General features: G+C 42.7%; 2 protein-coding genes and 1 pseudogene across 2 annotated transcripts; 1 reads left to right on the top strand and 2 right to left on the bottom strand.

The window, feature by feature from the left end:
* Nucleotides 1-336: 336 nt before the first annotated feature.
* LOC130960023 (60S ribosomal protein L5, mitochondrial) lies at nucleotides 337-9683 on the bottom strand. Its single transcript, XM_057885385.1, has one exon. The coding sequence runs from the start codon at nucleotides 4556-4558 to the stop codon at nucleotides 3929-3931; it is 630 nt and encodes a 209-aa protein (XP_057741368.1). The 5' UTR covers nucleotides 4559-9683; the 3' UTR covers nucleotides 337-3928.
* Nucleotides 9684-10794: 1111 nt separating this feature from the next.
* On the top strand, nucleotides 10795-26233 carry LOC130960024 (putative ATP synthase protein YMF19). The gene has a single exon (XM_057885387.1). It carries the CDS (start codon nucleotides 19366-19368, stop codon nucleotides 19846-19848), a length of 483 nt encoding a protein of 160 aa, XP_057741370.1. The 5' UTR covers nucleotides 10795-19365; the 3' UTR covers nucleotides 19849-26233.
* On the bottom strand, nucleotides 19444-23315 carry LOC130960025 (pyruvate decarboxylase 2-like; annotated as a pseudogene).
* Nucleotides 26234-26245: the final 12 nt, after the last annotated feature.

The following is a 26245-nucleotide window of genomic DNA, read 5'->3' as shown; positions in this document are numbered from 1 at the left end:
CGCTGCTTCTAGCACTGTGCCTAATAAAGCACAGGGCTTCTCTTTTTATGGCTCACATTCATTAAGAAGGTGGATACCTCGGTTAGTTTTTTGGGACCATGTCCCATCAGTGAGGGACCTCTCAACCGGTTGGTTTCAGAATGCCTATACATGTCATGTGTCACATAAACGGGGTACAAGGACCCCGTGGGCTTGAGAGCCTGATATGAATCCCAATTTGATTCATATGATTTGAGTTTCCATTATTGAACTTTTATTCTATGTCAGGATTGATGGTGAGAGCTTAAAGTCATATACGTTGCATTGGCCAATCGTTGGCAGGAGTATGAACCCTTATAAGTTACTATCGTGATAATGGAGTCCGACTTCTTGCTTGTGGTACACCATCTGAGGTATCTCTTTTAAAAGCATTTGGCAACTTGTCCATCCAAAGCTCTAGGAATAGAGTCAGAGAAGTCTATCTAATGGATGGAATCGACTAAGATTTGATCCAGTGCTCTTTCTGACTTCAAACTATTGGCTGGGAAAACTATAAATAATGGCATGTTGTGTATAGAGTTCGCGGGAAGGAAGATTGCTTTCGCCTATTAGAGCAGAGGACAGCAAACCAAGAAAAATTCCTAGATGATTTCGATTGACATTTCGGGCTTCAGGTATTCACAAGATTCCTCCGGGCTTTCACGCCTTAGGCCAACAACTCTAATCACTGACTGACAAATCCCCTTCTACTTAATTGAATGTCAATGTTTTCTTTCAATTGTTGGCTGCTGTTGTTGAAGAGGTTTCTCCTGCAATGGATATTGGCCGATCTACTTCATTTGTTTAAGTGGAAAGCTAGGGATCACAAATTCTTTCGCTTTTGGCCTTTGCCAGAGGTCAATTTGATCCTTCCTATATTCGCATGCCAGAAGGTTAGGATAGCTGGAAAGAAGTCCGTTACTCTCTAGTTTCAACCATTGGCAGGTAGGCCAGGGACTAACTTCAAGCTAGTCAAAAGGTTGACGCAAAGGCAGTACTAGTTCTTCCGTTTTCTATTGTTGCGTAGAATCCTCTTCTTTGTCCGATATGGTAGCCAAGGCATAAATAAGAGCTATAAGCTAACTAAAGAAAGCTAGTAATCAGACTTCGTTCCTGTCTTTCCGCGGGGAAATCCTTATAAGATAAGAAAATAAAATCCTTTACCTTTGCTTACTCGCTTTCCCCTCCTTCGATTGATTGATAAGCTAGCGAGGAAGTTTAAAGATCAACCCTCTTCTCCCCTCAGATAAGGTAGTAGAGGCGGCCAGGAATTCTAAAATCACATAGAAAAGAAGATTCTACTTTAGCTGGCTTAGCTTAGTCTACTTCTGAATCCGGGGAAGATCAAGAAGAGAAGCCCGGGTATATAGGCCTATAGCCCCCACCTACTTTCTTTTTCGAGTTAGCTAACACTACGCACTAAGCCACCATGGGCAGACGACCTCCTATCTTCTCTCGCTTCAAGCGCTAAGCTGACTTAACTTCAAAGAGTTTGCAGGGGAAATACAATAGCAATTCAGTCCGCTACTTAATGGACTGCTTAAGGTGAAGAGGCATTCCCCGAGCCCACAGAAATGTTAGCTGCTATCGGATCTGCTGATTCTTTAGTTAGTTCACGGATAAAGGAGATGATTATCTTATAATAAGGCATTGACTCAGCCTTTAGATCAGTATCTTCATCTAAATAGTTAACTCGGGCTCTCACCTATCTTAGCCTTGTCGGGATTGGTAAGACGTACTTAGACTGAGACTTCTGGGACTGCTTAGGGGTCAACTTTCAATGAATTCAATCCGATCTGATTTCCCCTCTTAAAACCATAAGTCAAACTGAGGATAAGGTTGCGCAGCTGTTGAAGAGTCTGTTGAAGTTTCATATCTTTCCTTTGCTCACCTCACTCGCTTATTGGACAGTTGACGGCTTGAAGTGATAGTTAGAGGTACTTTTCTCAACTACAAGCCCTACATTCAGAGAAGTTAATAAAGATATGGATTCTTTCCCCTACATCTTTCTACTTCTTCTTTGAATACTGACATGACTCAATCTCACAAATGGAAAGTCTAGCCTACGGAATTTCCTCTAGGTGCTAAAGGAGAATCTTCATTGATAGTCCCCTGATCAGTGAATAGACGGGCAAAGCTCAATTGCAACTTCATCAAATAATAGAGCTGTGTGTAAGCCTTTAGACTTGCTTTAAGGGATTCCAAAGACTGAGTCTGACTTTGATTCTCAAGTACGAGCTTTTGCCCTAAGAGAAAAGACTATCAATCTCTGACTTCCTCTTCTCTTAGGCTTCAGTCCCCTGTAACTGCTAAGTCTAATTCCATACTTGACTAACTTTCTACATCCGGGCTTGAAGAGATAGAAAATCGAATCCGATCGAGCTTGTATTAGAGGAAGCTTGCAGCTCAATCTCCTTAGGTGGGGAAGCTTCTATCAACAAAAGAGAAAGAAGAAGAAAGACTGCTTGCTGGTCATACTTGCTTGCCTGAATCAAGGTGGGTTAGAAAGTCAATCTGAGTAAGGAGAGGGGAAAGTCTCGAACTTCTTCTTCCTGATTTCCTCTTAGGCACCTAAGCTCTTTCTAACTTTATTGCTTCTCAATCTACTAAGTATTTTCTTGCAAGACTAAGTTTATATGCCTTTTTCCTCAAGTTTAGTGACCCGAGGACTGATGAAAGCTAACTGTCTGACTTCCCAGGATAGGAAAGAGGCTCGCTCCCCTGGTACTGTATGGGCCCCAGGGACACCGATTCGGAATAGTGTTAGCCACAATCTACCACCTTCTCAAGGAAAGCAGTCAAACCGCTTACCAAAACCGGAACGTTCAACGAAGAAATGAAAATCAGCACTTGAGGCCACCGCGGCAATTCAATGAGCGAGACTTGCACTCAACTCAATAGTAGAACAATGAAAGCAGTAGTGGCACTCCCCATACTTAGAGGGTCCCCGGGCCTGTGAGCTCCATGCAAATTCTCCTTTCCAAATTGCAAAACACAATCCCTAGCGTAAGTCGCAATCAACTTGATGCACTTTGTTGGACTAAGGAGTATAGGACGTAATTAGAGGCGGTGGGCGCCTATATACCACTTCAAACGGTCTTTGTTTGGTTGCCGAATGATAAGTGGTATTGTACCACTATTCTGCCCAGGGTAACCAACGTACCCATTCCCTTGGTCTATCGGCATCCCAGGTAGTTCTCTAAGCACCGGTTAACCACCTCCCTCAAAGTGTGCATGAGATTCCACTTATTCTATGTCATTTTCAGCCTTAGGTAGTTGTTCCTCCAGCAGTTCTGTTCTTGGTCTGATAGTCTTGTTAACGCTTTCTAATATACTTTTTCTCTTGTACATATCTTCCTTCCCTTTCCTTCCTCGTCCAGTGACGGATTTGCTCCTAACTAAATTCCAGCGACCTTTCGAATGAATGAAGTTAGAAGCTAAGGGCTTTGTTCGAGTGCTTTGCCAATCATTCTTCTATGTATGAAAGTTAGAATCCTCTCGTGCGCACATCTTTTTTTCGATAATCTATCCCCTTTCTTACCGGAAGTTACATAAAAGAATATCTCCATAAAAGGAAGATTGGACATTGGGGATCTTTACCTAAAGGTGCGGAGCGAAGTCTGCATTTCTTGCAAGTTCTTCTCCCAGTCTCGGACTCAGCCTTTTAGCCGATTCGCACCTTTACTCTCTGTCTCAATCGAGCCGGTCAGATCAATAGAGAAGTCAGGCACGAAGAGGGTCCAATCAGCCTCAACCTTCTTTCTATTCTTAAAGGCTTCAGACGGCTGGTCTACTTCCTGCTTGAAGTCAAGTGAAGATGTGGCATCAGAGTCCTCCTTAAGCCCGGCAGCTTCTCCAACTTTTTCAATAAAGGGAAGAAACGCTTCAAACAATTCGTCCATAACATCTCTTACTCAGAATCTCCCTCATCTTTTTGCAAAAAGCCGCTCCACGGTGGTAAAGTCTCATCTTGTGTGTTGGCCGAAGTTACAATAGTCACATTGAACCCTCGAATATGTTCGAAGATCTCGAAATGATCTTCCAGTTCCGGGGAGAATTCGAACAACTCCGTTTCCATCGAGAATTGAATTGAGTTTAGCCGTCTTTCGACCGGAGAATCCACCAGAGACATTACTGTCGAGATTCTTACCGAAAAATTAGACATTCCATGCCCTCGGAGAGTGCTTTGTCGTGCTAGGTCACTGACATATCCTTTGTCTTTATTTGACCCCAAGAATGGATTTGATCGAAACGACTTTCCTGTCGAACCCCTGTGTGTCTGTATTAATTTCTGACCGCGCGGAATCTCCATAGCCAATTTTCCATTTTGGATTATGAAATCATAGGGTGCCTTTGGTACTAGTCTTATTTCACACGATCTAGGAACTTCCATAACGTTGGCGTGATTCAGTTTGAGCAACGGATCCTGACGTGAGACATCTTCGTAATGAAAATGGAGTGGAAACATAGTGTAGTGATTGATTGAGAAAAATTGATTCCCTCCAGACAGAAAGTCATGTAGGAGTCTTGAAGAATTCATTCTATTGAGTTGTGCTTGGTTGTTGACCAAAGAAAGAAAGGATGCATGGGACTTTTGGCTTTATTATCATTCAGCGCAGTTGCCGCCTCTTTAGAAATAAAATAAATAAAGGACAAAGCGCTGTTCACGTTAAAGCTACTTTGTTGCCTACTACTATAATACGAGAACTACACTACGATAATTTTTATATACATCGGTAAGGCATGAACTCCAACTGAAGGAATGAAGCCCATATCATACAAACCTACATACTACCTACTTTCTTTACCTTTACATACGCTATTTTCTACATCGAAAGCGCACTAAGACTATTGAAAGGTTGGAAATCCGGATTCTTAATCTGGAAAGCGCTGGTTCGAGCCCAGATCCTATGCGGATAAAAGCGTTGCCCCAGCTCGTGACAAGACCTTTGTTTAATATCTCGGCGCCTCTTCTCCTTAGACGGATGACTCTCCCATGATCTGAGACAGCCTCTTTTTCCTTCACTTACAAAGGGGGGCTTAAAAGCATTTATTCTTCAAAGGGAATAAACTCCTTCTTCTTTTCCCACTAGGGTGAAAGGTGAACCTCACCTCTTATCCAATTCCGGAGGCTTTCGATCTGACATCTTTACTTGAAAGCTCTCTCTGTGCGCTTATCCTCGCCCTTTGCTTAGCGCTAGCTTTTTTCTTCTTTCTTTAGTTTCGAAAACGGAAAGGAAAGAAAGTAGGATAATGGAGGATACGGAATGAATGCTCTTCGATGCTAGCTAGGTGTGGACGGAAACTTCCCTTATTTTACAACGGGTGGGAAATCCTGCGCCTTCATTTAATCAGGTAAATCACTCTATTAGGACAATTGATAAGGGATCTTACGAAAAGGGCTATCAAACGGCTGTGACTTTCAATTGGCCTAGGTTCCCGGTCTGCGCTTGCCATTCTTGCGGATAGGACGACCAAGGCTCATCTATTGAAGAGAGTCAGTTACAATAACAGATGGGGATGGATATTACGCGCCAACTGCTGAAAGAAAGGACCGAATCAACAGCACTTTCTCTAAAGACTGAACCAAGGGCACCACTTTCTAGGATTCTTAGTCGAGTGAGTTCAACTGATTCTTCATCCCCGAAGTAAGCACACTTTCTTTCTTAAAGCTTCAGCTACTCTTTTCGCCTAATAGGCAAAGGGAATAGAGCGATTGTTGCAATCAGAGAAGCCTGCCCTATTTAAGAGAATGGCGAAGTGGTTACTGATGCTATCTGAACTTGAGATAACAAATCTCACATTTCTATACTCCATCATAGACAAGACCGTCTAAACTAGACAGAAAAACAATCCTTCTTTCCGGCTCCGGGATCAATGCTGGGCACGGGGGTTAAAGTAAGAGTGATTGACCTACCTTCATTCCATACGTGCCTGCTTACCATGCTTGAAGAGTTACTTCTTAACTACATGAGTAGACTGCTTTCCTTAATCGGCTACGCTCCTCTGGAACCGCTATTCTAAATTCCAATCCAGTAACCTGGGAAAGGAAGAGAAGGGGAATGAAGGAAAAACCTTCTTCCATAGAAGAGGCTAATCGAGATCCGTAGAGGCATAAGGCGCTACGCCGACTGGCTTCATTCAAGTTTGTGCTGGCTGTTAAGCTGTGCTTCCTTCAGCTGCTTGATCGGATGTAAAAACTTTGACTTTTAAGTGGTGTACCGATTGATGATTGAAAGCATACGGACTATTGAACGGCTCTTGATGGGGCTTTCACTTTATGTCTTGCAGTAAGAAGCTAGCAGAAGAGCGCTTCCCCCCTGTCCTCGGGCATAAATTGGATCAGGGAGATGTTTTCATTAGAATGATCGACATACCGCCTTGACCACTGAAAAGACAGGTTCGAAGAAAGGCTACGCCAAAGACGGAACCTAACTCCAATTATAGCCAGTCGATCTCCTCCTCTTGACCTCGTATCCGACTTCTTCTTCTTTCTTGAACCGAGGAGCGAATGCTTCTAAAGCATTTATTTTCTTGGTTGGAAAAGTGGTGCTTTTATGTTCTTTTGAAAGACCATCTGTCTTACTTTGTTCGCAATACTTTCTTTGTCTGCAAAAGCGATAGATTCCCAGTGCTTGAATAAACTTACTTGGAGCCTTCCTTCACTCCTGAACTAGTAGACTCAACTGAGTGCGCCTATGATAGGATAGGATCCTGCTACTAAGGAAAGGACTCTAAGAGACTGACTTGCGATCCAAAGAAAGTGAGATTCTGGTCGATAATAAAGTTTGAGACACTCTTTCAGCTTCCATCTTTCTTTCATGCCCCTGGACTATTGGGCTTTAGCGGGCTCCGTCTTCCTTTCCTTCACAGTAGAGTCTCTTTTCCCTATCTAAGCTATATCAACAAAGTCATGCGCTTGTCAATTCATTCTTGGTGTAATACGGGTTTATGTAAGGAAAAACACCCGGGGATCCCGAGGCGGACATATTGAATACAACAACATTCGACTTGTAAGAAACATTAATATACAGGTTAAGAATCGATAGAAACAGAATTACATTATTCACTTCTGCCTCGTCCATCTGCTCTCATATTCCTTGATTTCATTAAAGGTGCAATTGGTCACGGGACAATCCTCTTTTTTAGCTTCCGTTTCCTTTTCCAGTGTTTTAATAAATGGAAATTCCTGCCGAAATGTTAAAGTCAGTTTCCACAGTTGCCCTATTCACTAAGATCTTCGAATTAGCCCTGACCGGGCTTACCTCACTAGTGGAATTCCGATTCCGGTATTCTATCTATTCACCCTCAGATCACTGAAACTCGCTTTCAAGCTGAGGGATTCGCTCTTAGCATGCTTGCTATGCCTTATCCCTTCCGGGAAGATTTAGAACTTCGCCCTTTAAGTGAGAAGGGGGGTCTACCAGCTACAACCATGAAGCTGAGGTCATCGTGTTGGAAGGTCTTCTTCCAAGGATGAGGCTTGACTCGGGTAGGGACTGCTAAGTCCGCTACTTTGGTTTGGAAACCTCCAGAGGTGCCGAAGGATCATACGCTTCACAGAAGGAAGAGATAGAATCCAGCTTTTATTTGTTATCAGGAGTGCAAGTTCCCCACATCGCTCCGGTTGGAATTAGAGAAACTAAGTTCGTTTCGGTATGAGAAAATAACCAATCCTGAATAAGGGATAAGTCAGGCGTGTACAGACTATGGCATCGTTAAGCCCTTTGAATTTAGTGTGAAATGTGTAGTTTCAAAGTAGCTAAGGGAAGTTTGGTCGGAGACCTGATCTTTGGTCATATAGCCGAGAAGTCTGGTACTCTATTAAGAAAAGAATTCCCTGACCGTCTGTCATGTCATATGCGCTGCCCATATCCTGAGCCTGCTTCGGCCGGGACTCCATAACGGAGATCTTCTTTTACACGCGGACCTAGTTTCCACCAACCCAGATGTACCCGATTAAGTGATGACACTGACGGTACTATCCTTTTTTTTTGCTTAGGGCCGGATGCTTAGTTTCCTTCTAACTTAGTACTGATCCTTATTGTCCGATTTGCTTTCTTAGTGCTCGTATGCCGATCTTACAATGAAGCGGCAGAAGAACCTATTTTACAGTAATCTATCTGGAACTTCAGAAAAAGACTGGAAAGTAAGGAACGAAGTGCTCGACCTACAGGGAGAGGTTGGGAGCTTACTTAGTGCTTGTGCTAAGGAGGATTTCGTACTTTTCTAGTCTCTGACCGAACTCCCTACTCTCTTAGGTTGGATCTTGGAAGCGTCGATGTTAATGATCTCTTCTCTTGTGGCTTGACTGCTATCCTTTCACCAAAGAAAATCGTACTTCCACGGGGAAAGGCTATAAGGGGAGTTCCCCTAACAAAGCTTGCTTGGATTTAGTCTTTCCATTACCTATACCATCTTTCAGTCATATTCCCGCTCCATCGTTTATATTATAACTGATGGCAAAAGAAAGAGAGATTTATGTGCCTATCTCATGTGGTTTTGAATCTAGATTAAGGTCCTTGGTAAGTAAGTGCTTTGAAACAAGAATTTTATTAGCCTGACTCTAACAAGTAAGCAAGTAAACCACCTTAGGCTCCCTCAAAAGTCTTAAGTTTCACTTAACCTTTATTCCGATTTCGCTTACTGGCTTCCTTTGGGGCTCTTTTTTAGCCCACCTGAAAGTGCCAATACGGGACCTTGTGCCTTAGCACACATGCATGCTCTTTCTCTTCCTATTCCTCCTTTATTATTAAGCCCTGTTGACATGTAGGGCATACTCTTCTTTGCTTCCTTCCTACTACTAAGCTGCTTTATAGGCTAAAGCCTCCTATCTACGGTAGCTGACGCAGCAAGACCCGAGGAATCGGATACGGATCTTTTTCAGTCTCTTTCGCTGGGGCAAAGCAAAGAGGGAGGCCCTTAGACAAATGGGCTTTCGGAAGAAGGCGTCGTCCGCTGATGATCTTGAGGTTGGGAGGCGGGTCAGGGGGAGAATGCTTGTGGATAGCCCGCGAATACTCCTTACTTAGGCTTTCCCCCCGGAAGAGCTGATGCTACTTACTAAGAGACTTCCTTTAGTGAGGAGAGAACTATAGGCTTTAGCCCAAAGACAGAGTCAGGGATTTCTTAACAATCTAGTCCCTCCTGAAATAAGACAACACAGGGGGTGGAGTGAGCCTAGAGTAGAATAAGACTCCCTCAGAGACTCTCAACTCATACCAGGGCAGGCAGGGAAAGACTGAGACTACCGATACCGAGCCGGGGTTGATGAAAGATCACAGGATAGAGACCCTACGGTTGGTCTCTATGCCTGCTTCACTTCGTAGCATTAAGGGGACAGTGCAATGAGGGAAATCGACTAGGAACGCGATGTCTTCCCATAAAATGAAGAGTGGAGGGGACTTTGCCCTTTTCGATGGGGTCAAGCTTCTTGTATCGGGTGAAGAGAAGGGGGTGGTAGGCTTAGTAGGGCTCGAACCTACAATATCACCGTTATGAGCGGTACGTTTCAACCAATTAAACTATAAGCCCCTACGGATCTCTACATGCAATTCGCTCACTTCGGGAAGAGGGAGGGAGGAGGCCTTTGCTCTATCTGCTTCTTCCTCTTCCCAGGAATGAACAATTGGATAAAAAAATGATTTTCTTCTTTGTTTGTATTTATATATAATAAAATAAAGATTAAGCAAGCGGCCCTTTCGTGACCCGCCGGTACGCTTTCCGGCTCGCAACGACTCAAACGGGCGGGGGCTATCTATTTGCTTGCAATGCGGGCTGTTCGCCTTTCGGAAAGGGTTCGCCTATTTGATTCAAAAGGCGCTACTAAACTACTAAAGTACAGCTAGTGTAGAATGCCGTTCACCCCGAAATCCCTTCTTCTTCAAGAGCTCCCTATTCTCTAGCAGCCCCTTCTTTCACAGCTCCTTCTCAAGCACTTGCCATTGTCTGGAAATTTGCCTTGCCCCATTCCCTTTTCTTGTTGGAGGGGCGCATCAATTCCTTGCCTTTGCTCTCATTGCTGCTTGAAGTCCAGTCTTTTTTTTAAGTGAAATCCCAAAAATGGAAAGAGTCATTGTCGGGATGGAAAGCTACTCTTCAACCACTTATTTTAGCGCTATGCACCTAAGCTCAGTCTTTCTGGCAGCTATCTTGCTAAAAAGTTCCTTTTTCTTCTCTCTTTATGCTCGAAATCGTACTCATTCGACATCTAATTCCATGGGCTGGGCATAACCTCTTTAGCTCATTTTTATCTTTCTTTGACTTTGAGGAAGATCCCACGAATCGTCTTCTATCGACATCGTCTGCTTACTCTTATCGTACGCTCTACCCAACCCAAATCGTCTGGTACTTTGTCCGCTCTCCCTTTCCTGGTGAAGGAGAGAGAGTTTTACAAGCTGATGCAGCTAAGAGAGTCTCGTTGAAAGCAGGCCCTTAAGACTGACTGCGACACGACTATTTGAACTAGTTTCAAAGGCTTGATGGACCTTTGGGAGTGAATCTGGCTAGGGCGCCCTCGTAAGGCGTAGGGTAGGGATTTGAAACCGTAGCGTAGGCGAAACCTGGCAGCCCGCCCAGAGTTTGACCTTATCCGGTCCTGGAAGGAAAGCGACTCTTTTCTTTTTCACCAGGAACATGAACGGCATTCGTCAGACTTGAGCAGTAGGTTTCGACTCGGTCAGCTGTAAGGATGAAGATTGACTTCAGCTAAAGAGAATGAATTGACTTCGGGTTCACACCGATCAACGAAAATAAATAAAGAAATGACATATATAAGAAGAAAAATCTTTCAGTAGGCTAATCTTGACAGTTTCCATTTTCTATTGAGAAAGCGGCAGGCCCCAAGAGCACTCCAATAAGTGCACCGAAAGGGCTGCCGTCCGATGGGTACACTATCGACAGGTGTGTCTGGTCTAGTCTAGTGACTCTCTTCCTACCGCTAGGAGTGAAAGACCCTATTTCACGCCTATAGACGAAATCTGTCATACCCACTCACATTCTTTCTAGTGAATAAGCAGCGCCGGGCTTGGTATGGATACGTATCATCAAAGCTTCGTTTCCTTTGTTCGCCCCGTTCTAGTTCCCTTTTTTGGCTTTATTTTAGCCCACATTGATCAATAAGAATAGCAGTCGTATAGGTTAGCGCTTCCTTGCTTGCATCCTTTCCTCTCTTTCTTAATGAAATAGATATAGATGTCTCGACTGCCGAATCCGTATCCTGCAAACAACTCGATTCTGTTGATTTACTGTCCATTTGTCCTTCAACCGGATTAATGGTCAACGACTTTGACAGCCTTTCCTTCACACAAGGTTTTGAATCCCGCTTAGGACAGAAAGTGAGAGCCCGAGTTCACTATTTAGATTGAGGCCATACTCGGATAGAGAAGCCAGTGATTAAGTTACTGACTTTCCTGACCAGAGAAAGAAGTAAGCAGAAAGCTCATCTTCTTTTCTTGGTCTTGCTATTGACTTAGACCTCGGTACAGAGAGAATTCAAGAGATTGATGATTGAAGTTCAACAGAATGTAGGATAAAGAAAAAGAAGTAGTTAAGGATGGAATTCGTTTTGGTCAGAAGTCGTATGCCAAAGTATGGTTGCAGAGCAGTCTTGAATTGATTGACTCGAAGCGAGTCAAAGGTTGCTGGTTTTGTTCCAGCTTTGTCAGATTAGGTAGGCAAGCAACAAATCTCAAGCAAGCTTTGTTGAATCCCGCAGTCTGGCAGAGATGAAGACTTCGAAATTGACTTAAACGTCCTGGTAATACTAATTTCAATGACATATTTTGCAATCATATGAGGATGAGTTTTCTTTTCGGTTCATGGTCCGGTGAGATTGAGGTTTTAGTTAGACGTAACCAAGTTAAACGGACTTGCTTCCAAAGGCCTTACCTTACAGCTGCTAGTAAGATTTGTAACTTACAGGGGAGCTACTGAGAAAGTCAAGTCTCAAGTCAACGGAAAGAGAATTTGGATTCTACTGAGCAGGATAAAGCGGCATACAATACAAAAGGAGCTCTAAAGTAGTCCAAGGTAAAGGCGTAGATCCGTAATAAGTCTATTCAGTATTGGATTGAATTCCTCTATTTCTATTTCATTCATCACAGGGTCAGAAGCAGATCGAATTCTTTGTCTGGTTATTAGTCTTATCGAGGAGAGTGAATTGACTTCCAGGGTCAGTCACGAACTATATTCAATAGCTATTGACTCAAACGCTGGGATTGGAATGCTTGACTTGCTTTCAAAGCCTTTCTAGGCTAACTCTTCACTAGGCTAGCGAAGGAACTTACATTAGGGCAACAACTCCTGACTCGAGGGGGTATGGAATGACTTATATAATATAAGAGATCTCTCTTAGGATACCCCACGGAGAGGGAAGAAGGCTAGTTAATCAGCTTCGGGAAAGAAGGAAGCAAGCGTTCCAAGCGAAGCAAAGGAGCCAAGCCTATTGATTCACCTGAGGACGGTTGCTAGCACGACTTATGGCTTTCTAATCTCTTTCTTTCCCCTCGCTTGAGAGCTTTCAGTTTATGAAGGTGATCCATAAATAATGGAATTCGATGCAGCTTCGAAGATGCTCTTTCCCTAACGAGTCCCCTATACATCCTGATCGCTTTCAACTTCCAGACTTTCTTACTTTCTTTCAACTCAATCACAGTACGGGCTTGTATCCAAAGAGAATGACTTAAGTCTTTCTCCTCTCAATCACCTCCTACAAGTATCCTGATGTGTGAACGGATTTATCAATCTATAAATAAAAGAAGGTCGGGCTTTCGTAGCAATAGAATGAGTTACCTCGGGATTCTCAATCTTAGGAATCCGCAACTCTTTCTAAGACTAGGCCTGCCTTAGCGTAAGCCTTTAGAGTGAGTAGCTTTTTAGTTACGGTTCTTGTTTGCTACCAATTGGGTGTTGAAATGGATCAGCCTAGGGAAGATCAATTGGATCTCTTAGCCGTAAACATCTTCTCTTAGAAGAAATTCCTCAGTCTTCCCTACTGTTCCTGTGAGGAGGCGGTAGTTGGATGAGATTTTATAGTATCTTATCGGACAATGGAGATGATTTGATTCTATGGCATTTCGTCCTTCGTAGCTGATTCAATAGCAATAGTCAGTTCACGGATCAAGTAGAATCTTATCTTTTCAATGGTATATCCTCAGATAGAAGAAGGAAAGGATTACCTTCAACGGCATTTACTCATCAGTAGCGATCAGATGAAACTCTTTCCTCACTAACTTACTACAGAGCCAGATAAGATACAGGATATGGTAGATCTGGGGATTGGCAGTGAATCCATGGGAGGAGATTTCCGGCGAATAGGTCCTAAGCCGCGCCCAGGCTTATTGGATTGATTTCAAGTTAAGTTTTTCTGGATGTTGGAATGGATGAAACGGAGGGGAATAGGCTGAGAAGCCAAAATTAACTAATGAAGAAGAGTAAGAGTGAAGCTAGAATTCTTGCCTGCTGCTCAATCTACCGAAGGTAATAATACAAAAAAAGACTTCTGAAAGGGAGGATTCTCCGTCAGGAACGGTTAATATAGGAGCGAAATCCGAAATAGCTATCTTTCGTTCTCTTGTTCGCTAGAGGCTCTAAAAGGCCAATCTGCAATATGATGCCAGAAAAAGCAGTTTTCAACTATTGAGATCGATGTCCGCTCCTAGAAGTAGAGCTCAAACCTAACTCTATCAAGTCAGTTATAAATTCCTCTTCTTTCCAGTCGAGCATCTTCAAACTTACTGCAGGATTGGATTATCTTCTACGGCTGCTACTTCGCTTCGTCCTTAAGGCCAAGCTTAAAAGTGGCTTTCTTCTTTCAAACTTAGAGTTAGGCGCGTAAGGAAGTCCATCAAGGACAGAATATAAGGCTTACAGGTCGACTAAAGTTAATAAAGACATGAGTCTTCTTCCATACTCCATATACAGCTTATGGCTCTACTGAAAGACTGAAAAGTCCATTACTTCATATATTAATATGGCTTACGGGTGAATCTACTAGAAGAGCTCAATTGCTATCTTTTTGGCTGTTGTGCGCGATAGGTCATTCTAAGGCTTCATTTATTCTAGCAGCTAAAGCCCATACATCACAGATAGTACCATACAGCACAGAAGGAAAGCTTGGCATCTGATAGCGTTCGTGCCTTATCCCGTTGATGAACCCTGGTAACATACTGAGGCTATGACAGCCTCTGATCGGACTAGTCCCATTGAATCACATCCCAAGCCCATTTCATCTATTCCCGGGGATTCCCTTCTATAGGCCTAGTCAGACAATATTAAGACTGACAGGATTTATAAAATAAGCTCGAGACATGCAAGTATAACAGGAAGTTATAAGCATTGGCGATCTGCAACTAATAAGGCGGCTATTATCAGGCCTTTGATGGCTTCTCTTTCTCCGTAAACTGTAACATCAATTCTTACTTTCTTTTCGGATTGAAAGAACGTGATAAATGAAATTTCATCCTGTCGGGATTGTATCAACACAAAATCTAACTAACTTGTTTCTCAAGCTATAAGTCTTATATTTTTCTGGCTTCTGACTGATTAATGCTATAGTCTTCGGTAGCTCTGACTTAGACTTCTTTGCTCTTTCTTCCTTAGCAAAGAGGAACCCAAACCTATCTGAGGTCAAGCCCTGTAACTTCTAATCCTACTTCTCATACTACCTTAAGACTCAGGCTTGTACCTGCTAGCCCGTATACCTGAGAGGAGGAAGTCCGAGACTCTCCTTAGGATTTACCCGCTAACTAAATAGAATGAACTCTTCAGGACTGACGTGTAACTCTAAATCAAACAGAGTTGAGAAAAGAAGAGGCTTTCAGAGCCCATTGCTACTTCCGAAGTAACTTAGCCCGTTAAGATAGAGTTAGAGCCGGACAGAAGACGTAGCTACCAAGAGCCGGAGAGTCCCTGAGGAGAAGAGAGGACGCTTTCTCCGAGCCTATTGAGATGTTAGCTGCTAAAGGAGTTTACTAAGGCTGCAACTTCCTATGCTGCTGTAAGGCCTTGAAAAGAGTAAGAAAGACGAATCTATGCATAATTAGGAATTTCAATTAGTCTTCCTCAGGCCTTGCCTCATAAGTAGCTTCTTCTTTTCTACGTAATTTCCTCAGTAATACTGACGGTGGAAGATAAGGCTTTCGGAATTGATTATTAGGGCGTGGTAATAGATTAAAGAGGTATTGGAAAATCTTACCACGGAAGGAAGAGATAAGGAATCCCTAGCTTTTGGAAGTGAAGAAGCGGATAAAGTAGAAGAAAATCTGCTACGGCAAAAGTCAGACTTATGGGGGAAAGGAGAGAATAGGCTTTCAGATAGGTTGCTTTTCCTTCTGACTGATTAATGCTTTCGTAAGTCAATAGAAAACGGATGCTAGCATGCTCAACCTTATCATTCACAGGACGGGATTCCTAAATCCATCTTACTTGTTGCTCGGGTTATGACTTAGACTTCATTCCTGATGCTGACTTCGTCATGCTCCAGCTTTCTAAGTCTGCTCCTTCGATTTATTTTATTAATGGCTCTAATTTCATGTTTGAGGAGTTCAGTGAGCAATCCAATTTTGGCAGTAAGACTATCAATATATCATGTCAACAAAGAAAACTTAGAACTTCTCACCTCATTCTAAGGATGGGATTGCAACTAAAGAGAATGAGCTATCTCCAGATTATAGACCATTTCTCGCTTTCAGCTATCCTTTATAAAGTAGCATTTCTTTCCAGGCTTGCAACTCTCTTTCCCACCTTTTTAATAGATGCATTAAGGACTTATAGTTAGATATAGGATGCTAGCTGGTCTGTCCTCAGGGAGGGCTTGAACAAAAATAGAAACTATAGGATAGGTTTGAAACTAATGAGATCGAAGTTTGCACCTTTTCTTTCCTCAGTAAATTCCTAGGGGGAAGAGAGTAAGGAAAGCAAAACAAACAGATAGGGATAGCTGAAAGCTAAACTAAAGTCTATTATTAAGTTGAAGTTATAGTGGAGTAAAGATAAGCCGTAGAATCGAAAGAATCGAAGAAGCTACTTGACCTTGCAGGGCTGACTATCATTCCAGATGGCGATAAAAAAGGATAGTCTCAAGTCATGCCTCTGATCTCTATTCCAGCTTCTTATCTAGGCTTCCTTACCGGGTAATCTATTCCCATTCCCAGGGCAGATAAAAAAAAAAGTCAAGAAAGAAGTCTTAACGTGTTCGTGTCTTCCGAGGAATAGAAGATAAGATTCTCCTTTCCTGTATCTGCTAACTGATCAGTTGGCTCTGACTGCCTCTTCACTGACTATTCCCCGGGAAGTTAGGGACGAAGTAGCAGAAGTTGCAGCCGTAAAAGCCTTAGAAAGTAGTGCAAGGATTGACTGAAAACATCCTATATTGGAGTGGACTTAGGGCTTTCGGCGAATGAGGAAATATTGAGGTTTGACTTAGCCGTCAAGCTAGCTATTGAGCTATTCACGTATGACGCTCCATGGTAAGGTAATCCGATCCTTTATCAGCTAGAGGCAAAGCATCAGTAGAAAGAAGCAAATTAACTACTTCGCAGGAGAAGCCTGAAAATGGAGTCCTGGACTCTATAGTAGCTGATTTGAAGTATGTCATTTCCCTTCCTTCATCACATCTGAGAGTTAAGTCAGTCAGAATTGATGTTGTAGATTAAGACTGATCTGTAGACTGAGACGTCCGGATTTCAGTCTTTCTTTACTTATTCTAGGGCCAAGCCCAATATAACTAATATATCTATTTATATCTGCCTGTATATGAACCCCCCTGGTAAGATACTTATGAATCTCCTCAAAAGGACTAAAGCTAAGCCAGCAGTTGCAGTTCTGTCTGACTATTCAGAAGCTGATGTCACTAGTCCCGCCTCTCTTGACTCATCTTTCTTGCTTTTTATGCTTTCGCCTGCTTTCTCTTCAAAGGAAGTAAGGAGTCTTAGTGCATTCGCGTCTCACATCATATGGGAGATTCTCACATTCATCTCATCCAAAGCCGGTGAATCCATTCTTCAACCCGTTGATTCCTTTGATTGAGCAGCTGTCAAAAGGCATTCGCATCTTCTTTCAATTCAATCTTGAGAGATGAAACTTGGTGGTCCACTAGGGCTTACTAATTTTATTTACTTAGACGGGATCTACTGATAAAGAAGAAAGACCTCTTGAAGCCTTTGTGACCGATAAGACCGCGGTCACCGCACTCTCCATAGGGAAGTGTTGAGGTCGGATAAGTTTCTCTCCACCAAGTCCAATCTTTAGGAAAAGCGTAATGAAAAAAAACCAAGAACCTAAACCATTAGAGGGCTCGGATCTCAATTGCCCAGTGATTCCATTCCATAACTTAAAAGGTAGGAAAGACAGTAGTTAGAAAGTAAAGCATTGATCCCTAGAAATTCAGGAGCAGCAAATCAGTCATAGGAAGAAGCCAAAGCGGAAATATGAAATGAAAGCTTTCGACTCCGCTGGATCTCGTATTGATTTCTTCCAAGTCTAAATTGCGTATATTAGAGGCGTCGATTCAATGGAAGTCTAATCCGCTACTTCTTCTGCTAAGCTAGGCAAAGGAGTAAGAATAATGAAAGGAGGAGCTAAGTCATTCTACAAGCCGTGATGCTTTCATCTTTCTTAGTCTTTACACGACCTTACCTAGGAAAGGTTATTGAAAGCTAGGAGTCAGTTTGATATTCTAATAATCCCATCCCGATCCGCTGTGATTGAGTATAATGCATTGGCAAAGGCAGCTAGGTAAGAATAGCGCTTGAAGAGCTATAGACGTTATAGTATAGCCTACATGGTAGGATTAAGTGTTAGGCGGAAATCTCATATTCACAAAGAGTTAGGTCTCTATCCCTGAACAGACTGAGTTCAAGAAGTGAGAAAATTTCCCGCCGGCCCTCTTTTGAGGTCGAGACCAAGCAGGGGAAAGTGCCTTCTTATCTTGAGTAGTGGGGAAAAAGCTTACATTTGTTGAATTAGGGGCCTCTTGAACAGCCATTCACTTTCACTGGCTTATCTGCCCTTCTAACGGAAGAATCTCCTGGCCTTACTGGCATGACTGGAATTTTACTATCTGTCTGCACCTTAGTTTGGTACTAGTGGACTATTCAATTCTAACTGACCTGACATTTCGATCAAAGTTTCCTATAGTATGATCCTAGGGGAACCCCTTTTTTACTAAAAAGAGGAAAGCATATGACGTAAAAGACAAGTCAAGCATAATCTAACTTTTGCTAAACGAGAGCTCCTATGTTCGGCTCTGTTCTTATTCTTGTTATCTTCCTTTTTTCTTTTTCACTTTCCTTCCACCAGATTGAAACTTACCTCTCACAATCCACTTAAGAAGGCAGTTAGAGGAACGACAAGATAGCAAGCGATATCGCTGTTCATAGTGAACAATCTATGCTTCTCTATCAACCTAGCCTGGAATTATTGCAGTGACTCTGTTCCGGTTCTATATGCCAGATCTCTCTATCTGCTTGGTTCATTGTAAAAAAAAGCCTTTCCGAGTGAACTTCGCCCTTAACTTGAAGGCTAAGCAGCCTTTTTTTTCGCTTTGTCTTTTTCCTATCTTCTCTCTTCAATTGCCGAGACCCATACATACAAAGGTCTAGGTAGCTCATCTCCTTCTTCAACTCCATCCCCGTAAGCTGAAGGAAGGACGGGATTAATTGAACTCAGTCTGACTTGTTCCCTGGGATTGGATGTCTTTTGCCAAGTGAATTAGAGAGGCGGATCCTCTTTGTACGCTATTTGCCTATCTTTCTTTTTGTGTGGGTGCCACAGAATGGGCGAACATCACCAGAGAGCAGGGCCAGATCTTGATGTAGATAGGAGTTTTCAAGCTGAGGGGGCTGACAATTCTGTTGGTGTGAAGTGAGCTCTAAGCCTATCACTATCAGCTCTTGGCTTATTCTAAGCTGTTACATTCATATGTAAGAGTTATAAACTTTTTGTAGTCCTTATGCTAATATTATTTATCTGAGCAAACTCAATTCTTGAAAGAAATTACATAGATAGAGCAGTACGCTCTGATCTTGACAGCTTTCATTTTCGATTGAAAAAGTGGCAGACCTAAACTCCAATAGTGCACCGAAATGGGGTCGGAGAGTCGGTAATCTTAGATTGGCTAAGATCGAATGGAACTGTCTTTGAGGAAAGAGAGATATAGAAAGTGTGCAGTGATTGAATTGTAGTCAGTCTTCACTTAACTCGACCGCCTTTCGACTCCCATGTTTTTCTTTGGTCAACAACAAAGCACATCTCCGTTTTGTTCTTCATTCACAACTCCTACAGGCTTGCTTTTAACCATACCTGGTTCAGTCTGTATGGAGGGAATTTCTTTTGTCTGAATCAATCATGCCTCAACTGGATCAATTCACTTATTTCACACAATTCTTCTGGTTCTGCCTTTTCCTCTTTACTTTCTATATTCCCATGTGCAATGATAGAGATGGAGTACTTAGGATCAGCATAATTCTAAAACAACGGAACCAACAGGTTTCAAACCAGGGGAACAAAATCCGGAGCAACGACCCCAACAGTTTGGAAGATATCTTGAGAAAAGGTTTTAGCACCGGTGGATCCTATATGTACTCTAGTTTATTCGAAGTATCCCAATGGTGTAACGCCGTCGACTTAAAGGGAAAAAGGAGGAAAATAACTTATATCTCTTGTGTCGGAGAAATAAGTGGCTCACGAGGAATGGAAAGAAACATATTCTATTTGATCTCGAAGTCCTCATATGGCGCTTCTTCTTCCAATCCTGGATGGAGGATCACTTGTAGGAATGACATAATGCTAATCCATGTTCCACACGGCCAAGGAAGAATCAAAAAATAAGAAAGGTTATCGAGATTCTCAATCGCTCTTTTAGTAGATAGTGGGAAATGGGGCTCCCAGGCCCCCCATGCTGCCAGACTTGAATGAGCCCTTGCTCCCCGATTTGAACCAACCGCTCGAACCACCAGAGGAACCCTATCAACCAATCTTTCCTCTGGTTGGAAGTCTTTCCGGGGAAGACCAACGAGCAGTTGACCGCCTAATTTCACTAGAAAATCTCCTTGTCGTAAAGGCGACGCACATGTTGCGTTCGCTTCATTATACGCCCATCGATTCTGATGTTAAGTTTGTGCTATCGGCTTTTCTAGTTGATTATCCATCTAGTGATGCCTACCAAAGCCTACTCCCACACTTTCTTCCTATGGAACCCCCATCCCCTATCTTTCTACAATTCTGAGAGGATTGGGAAGCCTTTATAACACCAACATCCACAGATTTCCTTTCAAATAGAATATTTTTTTGGGGGGGTTCCTTAAGGGAGGGGGCAGGGCTTTAGAGGAGGAGTGAGGACCCGACTAATGGGAATCAAGACCCCTATCTCATAGGGGACCCTCTTGGAAAAATCTTTCTTTCTTGATGAATGATATGGTTTTCCATAAATCGATATGAATGGAGGATGCCTCTTGAACTTCTTAATCCAAGTTCCAGTGGTGGGCAGTCGGTGCGCTCTTTCTTGATTAACTTGGGTAAAAATGTCCGGATGAACTACATATGGTCTGATACCTATCTTCTTGTTGAGTTGGAGTGGTAGGTTATGTAGGCGCTCGAAATTGCTTCTCACTAGACAAGATGGTACAGCAATGAGGGTTCGACCCATTTCTATTTCCGGCAAAAAAGAAAAGAAAGTTGCAGACCTGCTTACATTATACATTTTATTTTTTTTTAGAGTGAAGTGAGCTCATTCAGACAGGGAGGGCGCACGAACGGAAGGATAAAACTGTCTTAATTAAACCCTTAGGAGAGTGCAGTGAACAAGCAAGGATACAGAATGAGATAAGACAGTTACCGAACAATAAACCTTATATGAAGTACTGAATGAGTACTAAGAGTGAGACAGAAACCTATCAAGTTACCCACTTCCATCAGAAAATCTACGGTGTGGTGTAGTGTAGCAATGCATTGGAAGTATGGGTACTCTAATCCCAAGGGCAATCTTCGTGAGCTTGTTATTGTAGGGATTCCAATTTGGACTCCATCTCTGAGTAGCAATACAGTGCCCAGCAACAACCCATGGACCATCGTTAAGTATCTTTTGACGCAGTTGTTTTTCCTCTGTTCTAATAACATAATAACATAGTAGTTTAAAGGAAGATCCATAAGCTCGAAATCTGGTGCACCCCAAAGCCATAATCGTCTATCTTTCAGCTCATAAAGATAGAATCGTCTACCTAGTGGTTTAATGACAATGGCATCCTAGGCATATTTGCTTCCATCTTTCATCTGGAATATCAATTCTGGGCTGCTTCTCTATTCTTTTCTTTTGTTTCTCTGTATATACTGGAGCCATAGCCTTCTCTTCTTCCAACCAGTTGAAGTCTTTGTCAACTTCCATTGGTTCATGCCCCAGAAGTGAAGCACGATATGAGATTTGCGTTGGCTTACCCTTCTCATAGGGCTTTATGTTCTGCTGCCTGAGTTTTCTCTTGACTGTTCTCACTTGTATTCTCCTCATTCACCGTACTCTGTTCTTTCATAGGAGTGGTCGTTGGTTTCAGAGGCACTCGAGAGCTTCTCTCACTAACTTTCTCTCTCCCTTGGTGGATTCTTATTCATTTCTTCTTTTTATGAACAATCACCGCCGTTGGAATTGTTTATAACCAAACAGCTTCATTGTTGCTGTCAGCTTGCCAAACCAGACACGTAGAGATTGCTTCAGCCCGTACAATGACTTTCGCAGCTTACAAACTAGATTTCCACTCATGGATTCATATCCAGCTCCAGGTGGCAGATCCATATACACTTCCTTCTCCAGGTCTCCGTTGAGAAAAGCATTCAGAACATCTGGCTGCATTAGAGGCCAGCTTCAATTCACAGCTAGGGGGAGCAGTATTCGAAAGGTATTAATCTTTTCTACCGGTGCGAATGTCTCATCATAGTCTTCACCGTACTTCTGGGTGTAGCCCTTAGCAACTAACCGGGCCTTATATTTAACTGAGTACCATTTGATGAGTAACTGAGAACAAGGGGGAGGGATGTAGGGTACCCTAAAAGTCTTTCCTCTCGCTTCGCTCGAGACCTAAAGCCCTTCGCCACTGCTTTTGTTTTTAATATAGTTGCAAGTGAGTCGACGGATAGGGAAAATTCTATTACACTGGCGATATCATTAGTATTCCCTGTCTGTAAGGAAAGCAAAGAAAAGGTCACAGTACCTCGCTCTTCTCTCTATCATAGAAAGAAAGATCTCCCCAGGTAATGAGAAGCCCTAAGTAAGTAGCTGTCTAAGAAGAGTAGGAACCCTCAGGATTAGAATAAAAGGGAGTGAGCTTAATCCTCAAGCAAGAGGTCTCGGATCCAACTCGTGAGAATGGAGGTGAAGCTTGAAAGCTGAAGCAAGGCTTCCTTGCCCGGTAGCTTCGCCCGTATCCCAATCAATCCAACCGATCCTGATGCTGAATTTCCTCAATTCCATCGCTCCCTTCCTTCTCCTTCGATCAAAGCTATACCTGTTCCGTCGGTGAAAAGAACTACCATTACCCTAGCCTAGCTACAAGCTTTTCAAGTTGTGGGTTAAATGGTGCAAGTTTACTGAGGATTGGGAGGACGGCTATTAGCAGCAGAGACCCTTTAGCCCCATTCAAGCAACTCTTTGCTCGTATTGAACTATCACCTCAATGAAGCATAAGCAGTCCTTCTTAGGTCCTGTTGCAGTTTCAATTGCTTCAATTTCGCTCCTCTTCACAGAACACCTTGGCAGTCCAGCATTTGCCTTCCCCGTTGTGGATTGCGTCAACCAACCCAGTGTAATTAAAGTTCTTGATCACATTGTATGGCCCATCATGGATTGATTTCAACTTCCATGGTGTATCCACCATTGTTTATCAGGATTTTCAATTCCTCTGTCCACATCGCAGCATTGTGGATACATCCCGAGCATTCACCTGGAAACTTCCAGCGCCTATGCAAGCAATCACTCGCTTCTCAGGAAAAGCCAGTGCATAACCAAGTGTTGCACCAACAGACCATCCGATTGATCCATATTGCATTTGGAACTCATACCCACAACTCTTTGGCAGCTTCAGCTTCTGGCAGTTAAACCATGAATACCCTGTCTCAGCAATTACAGCGGATTCACTAGACAGCATTTTTTGTATATGTTGAAACAGAACATTAACCCTCAAAGGTTGGTTCCTTAGGTGCAGCCTTCAATGGTTGGCCCTTCAGGAACATATATCCTGTGGTAGTTTTCGTAAGAAGGAAGTTTCGTTATGCTTGAGTCGCTTAGCTAGCGCCCCTAGGAAATACCTCATCAGCACACACCCAAAAGCGGGGCCATTACCAATCACAACTCGTTCGGGCTTCACAATGATCGCTTTGTCTTTCTTGAGAAGATGTGAATACCCCACAGAGCAGTAATCATTGAAGATAGGTCTGGCGAACAAGTATGCATCAGCAGATTCCACAATTTCGGCACAGAAAGCAGTACTCACAGCACCCCTGTAAGTTCCAATGAAGTGGGGATGGTTGGTGCTCCGGAACAAGTCCTTTAGCTGATGGCATCAGAGCCAGTGCATAACCAGAAGCATCAGCTAGTTCCATAAGGGTCTGATGATCTGTTAAGATGTGATCAACCCCAACCAAAGGAGATTCACTAGACTCGGCCAGGGATGAAGGTAAAGCCTGGACAATTCAACCACCCAGTCATATACCTGAAACATGACACAAAACCTAAAAGAAAGTAAGTAGACAAGTCTACTTTAGGAGTGTACCATGTTCGGCAATAAACTGGAGGGTCTATGAAAGCCTCCAAGCTAACTGCTTGGTCAAGTGCGACAGCACAATACCAGTGCGGGTACTTCAGATACTGCCTCATCCACCCTTGGTACAGAGACCATTCTAAGAAGTCTCCCCACCAATAGGGTATGGGCAATCTTTCATTTGTTGAAAGAATGCCGAACGGGAACGCTGAGAAAAAGCTCTTTGCATACGCCTTCTTCCTCCCCTACTTCTCTTTCTCCAATAGACCCTTTTCCTCACTGACTAGGGGATGAATCTCTAGACAAAAAAGCTGTTCTATAAAACACTGCTGCCACTTCCTTTTCTACCGGCTTCCTTCAGTTCTAAAGTCAATCAAGAGGCGTTGAGTGAAGAACAGTTAAGTAGTGAATTCCCTTATTTCCCGCTTGTTAGCAACTTCAGTCTCAGTTCTAATATCAACCTGAGTAGGATGAATATTCATATCTGGTTTGGAAGTTTTATCTAGTAGCTCACTGTAGCTGTAGGAGCGGGCCAACGAAGCTCTGTCTCAAAGAAAGGAAGTAGCGCAGAAAGCTCAAATAAAGGAGGGGAAAGCTTTCTATCGCTTTACATCTATCATAGATAGGAGATCCATGAATCTATGTAAAGCTCAGTACTGAGTTCAAGGGATGATGGAATTTTATAAGACGGAGCCCTTCCACATGAGATGATGTAGACTTCAAATAAAGTCAATACAGTCTTTCGGACACTTTCATTAAAGTGAGACCTTGGAGGGGCTAGGCGTAAAAAGCTTACAGAGTGAGGGATTTGCATTTCCTTTTGTTATGAGGTTCTTGGTAGAGAGTTACCGCTAGGTGAAGATAAGGATCGCGCTTTCCTAACTCCTTCTTAGGATGATCTTTCTACTTTCTCGAGTTGAAGTTCGATTTAGGAAAGCCTAGCCTGTTAATAGAGCTTCCCTATGGAAGGAAGATAGTGAAAGGCAACATAAATAGAGCATGGAATCCCTTTTTCTATGGTTTCCTGCTATCGAAAGATGTAGTGTAGTGAATTCACTTTCTAAAGGGAGTAAGTTAATTGATCCTGACTTTGTATTAGCTTGCTATTCCGATCGCCTTATAGAACTTAGGAACTCCTCCACTCCAGATAGACTGAATTTCTTTCTTGATTGGTCCTATTTTATTTGCCTATGCCATGACTTATCTTATAGGCTGCCAGAAATGTGGTTTTAGACTCTAGACTTTCTAAGTAAGAGCCAAGGCCAATAGAATGGATGACAGATAACAGAGGAAAGAGATGTAGGAATCAAAACGGATACTGTACTCTAGAGGAAGGTTTGTCAGTATCTATCCTTACTTTTTTGAGATTCGGAAATTAAGACAAGTCTCCTCTCATTTGCCTTTATTATATGCCTGGACAACCTCTAGAACCCCAGGACTAGAAGCAATGGCTTCCGATTAGAGCAAATGCCCCAAAAGCATACTAGCCATTGATGTAAGAAATCATGTAACTACCTTGCCTGAAATTCGAAAATAGATCTTAACTCGATCTAGGCTTTCTTAAGAAAGTAAACTGCTGGGGCTAGACAGAAAAGGAAAAGCCATTCTTCTTAGAAGCATGACCAGGGCTTTAGATCGTCGCAGAATAACTTCGGGGTATAAGTAAGAAGAGTCGAAAAGAGCCATGAGCTATTACATGGATGAAGGGTTGTCTCATGTCAAAAGAAGTGAGCTCATTCAGACAGGGAGGCTTAACATTGAAAGCGGATATTTCTTTCGTTACGCGGACTCGATTAGTCCGTTTTTCTAAGAGCATGTGCTATGCTAATCTATATGCTAGCTAAGTCGGAAGTCATTAATGTAATGAGTGGCTAAGTGCGCGATGTGGCAAAGCAGCTACGTGAAGAGCATTTAATACAGGCGTGTACACCGGATCTAAGGATGCCCAGCCCAGGTCAATTGAATGTGCTGATAATGAATTGACATGGTGAATTCTGTGGTTTCTGCCAGTTTTTAGTTTTTATATCATTATAGTACTTGGGTTTATATTATCTACTTGGCATAGAGCCTAAACCTGTTTTCTATTTACTTTAGTGAGGGAAGCCGTAACTCGATGTCCTGACTGTGCCAAGCGTCTAATGTAAGGTAGTCCACTCGATCGAAGGCTTCTAATGCGGGTGATTGAAGAGGCAATTGCTGTTTTCTTTTTTTTTGCTGCTAATGCTTCTCTTCTGATAGAGCCTTTTAGTGGTTGCTTATGTAGTTTCTGTCCTTTTAGATCAGGTGAAAAGCTTAGCGGGGATGAATTGTTATCTTTATTGAGTTCTGTTATCTCCTGGGGTAAGTCAGGACTATAGTAAGAGTAAGGGGCGTACCGATGCTTGAGTTAATCGATGAGCTAAGGCTGCTTAGACTTTTAGAGTTTATCACTGACTAAGATATTGATGTTGCTGATTTCATCCCGAGTTGAAGAGTGAAGTAGC

The sequence above is a fragment of the Arachis stenosperma genome, unplaced genomic scaffold (genome assembly GCF_014773155.1).
Source record: "Arachis stenosperma cultivar V10309 unplaced genomic scaffold, arast.V10309.gnm1.PFL2 arast.V10309.gnm1.Scaffold_100041, whole genome shotgun sequence".
NCBI lineage: Eukaryota > Viridiplantae > Streptophyta > Magnoliopsida > Fabales > Fabaceae > Arachis > Arachis stenosperma.
Note: the sequence above shows the minus strand (reverse complement) of the source record. Positions and strands in the feature narration are given on the sequence as shown.

Coding starts and splice junctions, on each gene's coding strand:
- LOC130960023 (XM_057885385.1), bottom strand. CDS start 4,558: ATGAATTCTTCAAGACTCCTACATGACTTTCTGTCTGGAGGGAATCAA.
- LOC130960024 (XM_057885387.1), top strand. CDS start 19,366: ATGCCTCAACTGGATCAATTCACTTATTTCACACAATTCTTCTGGTTC.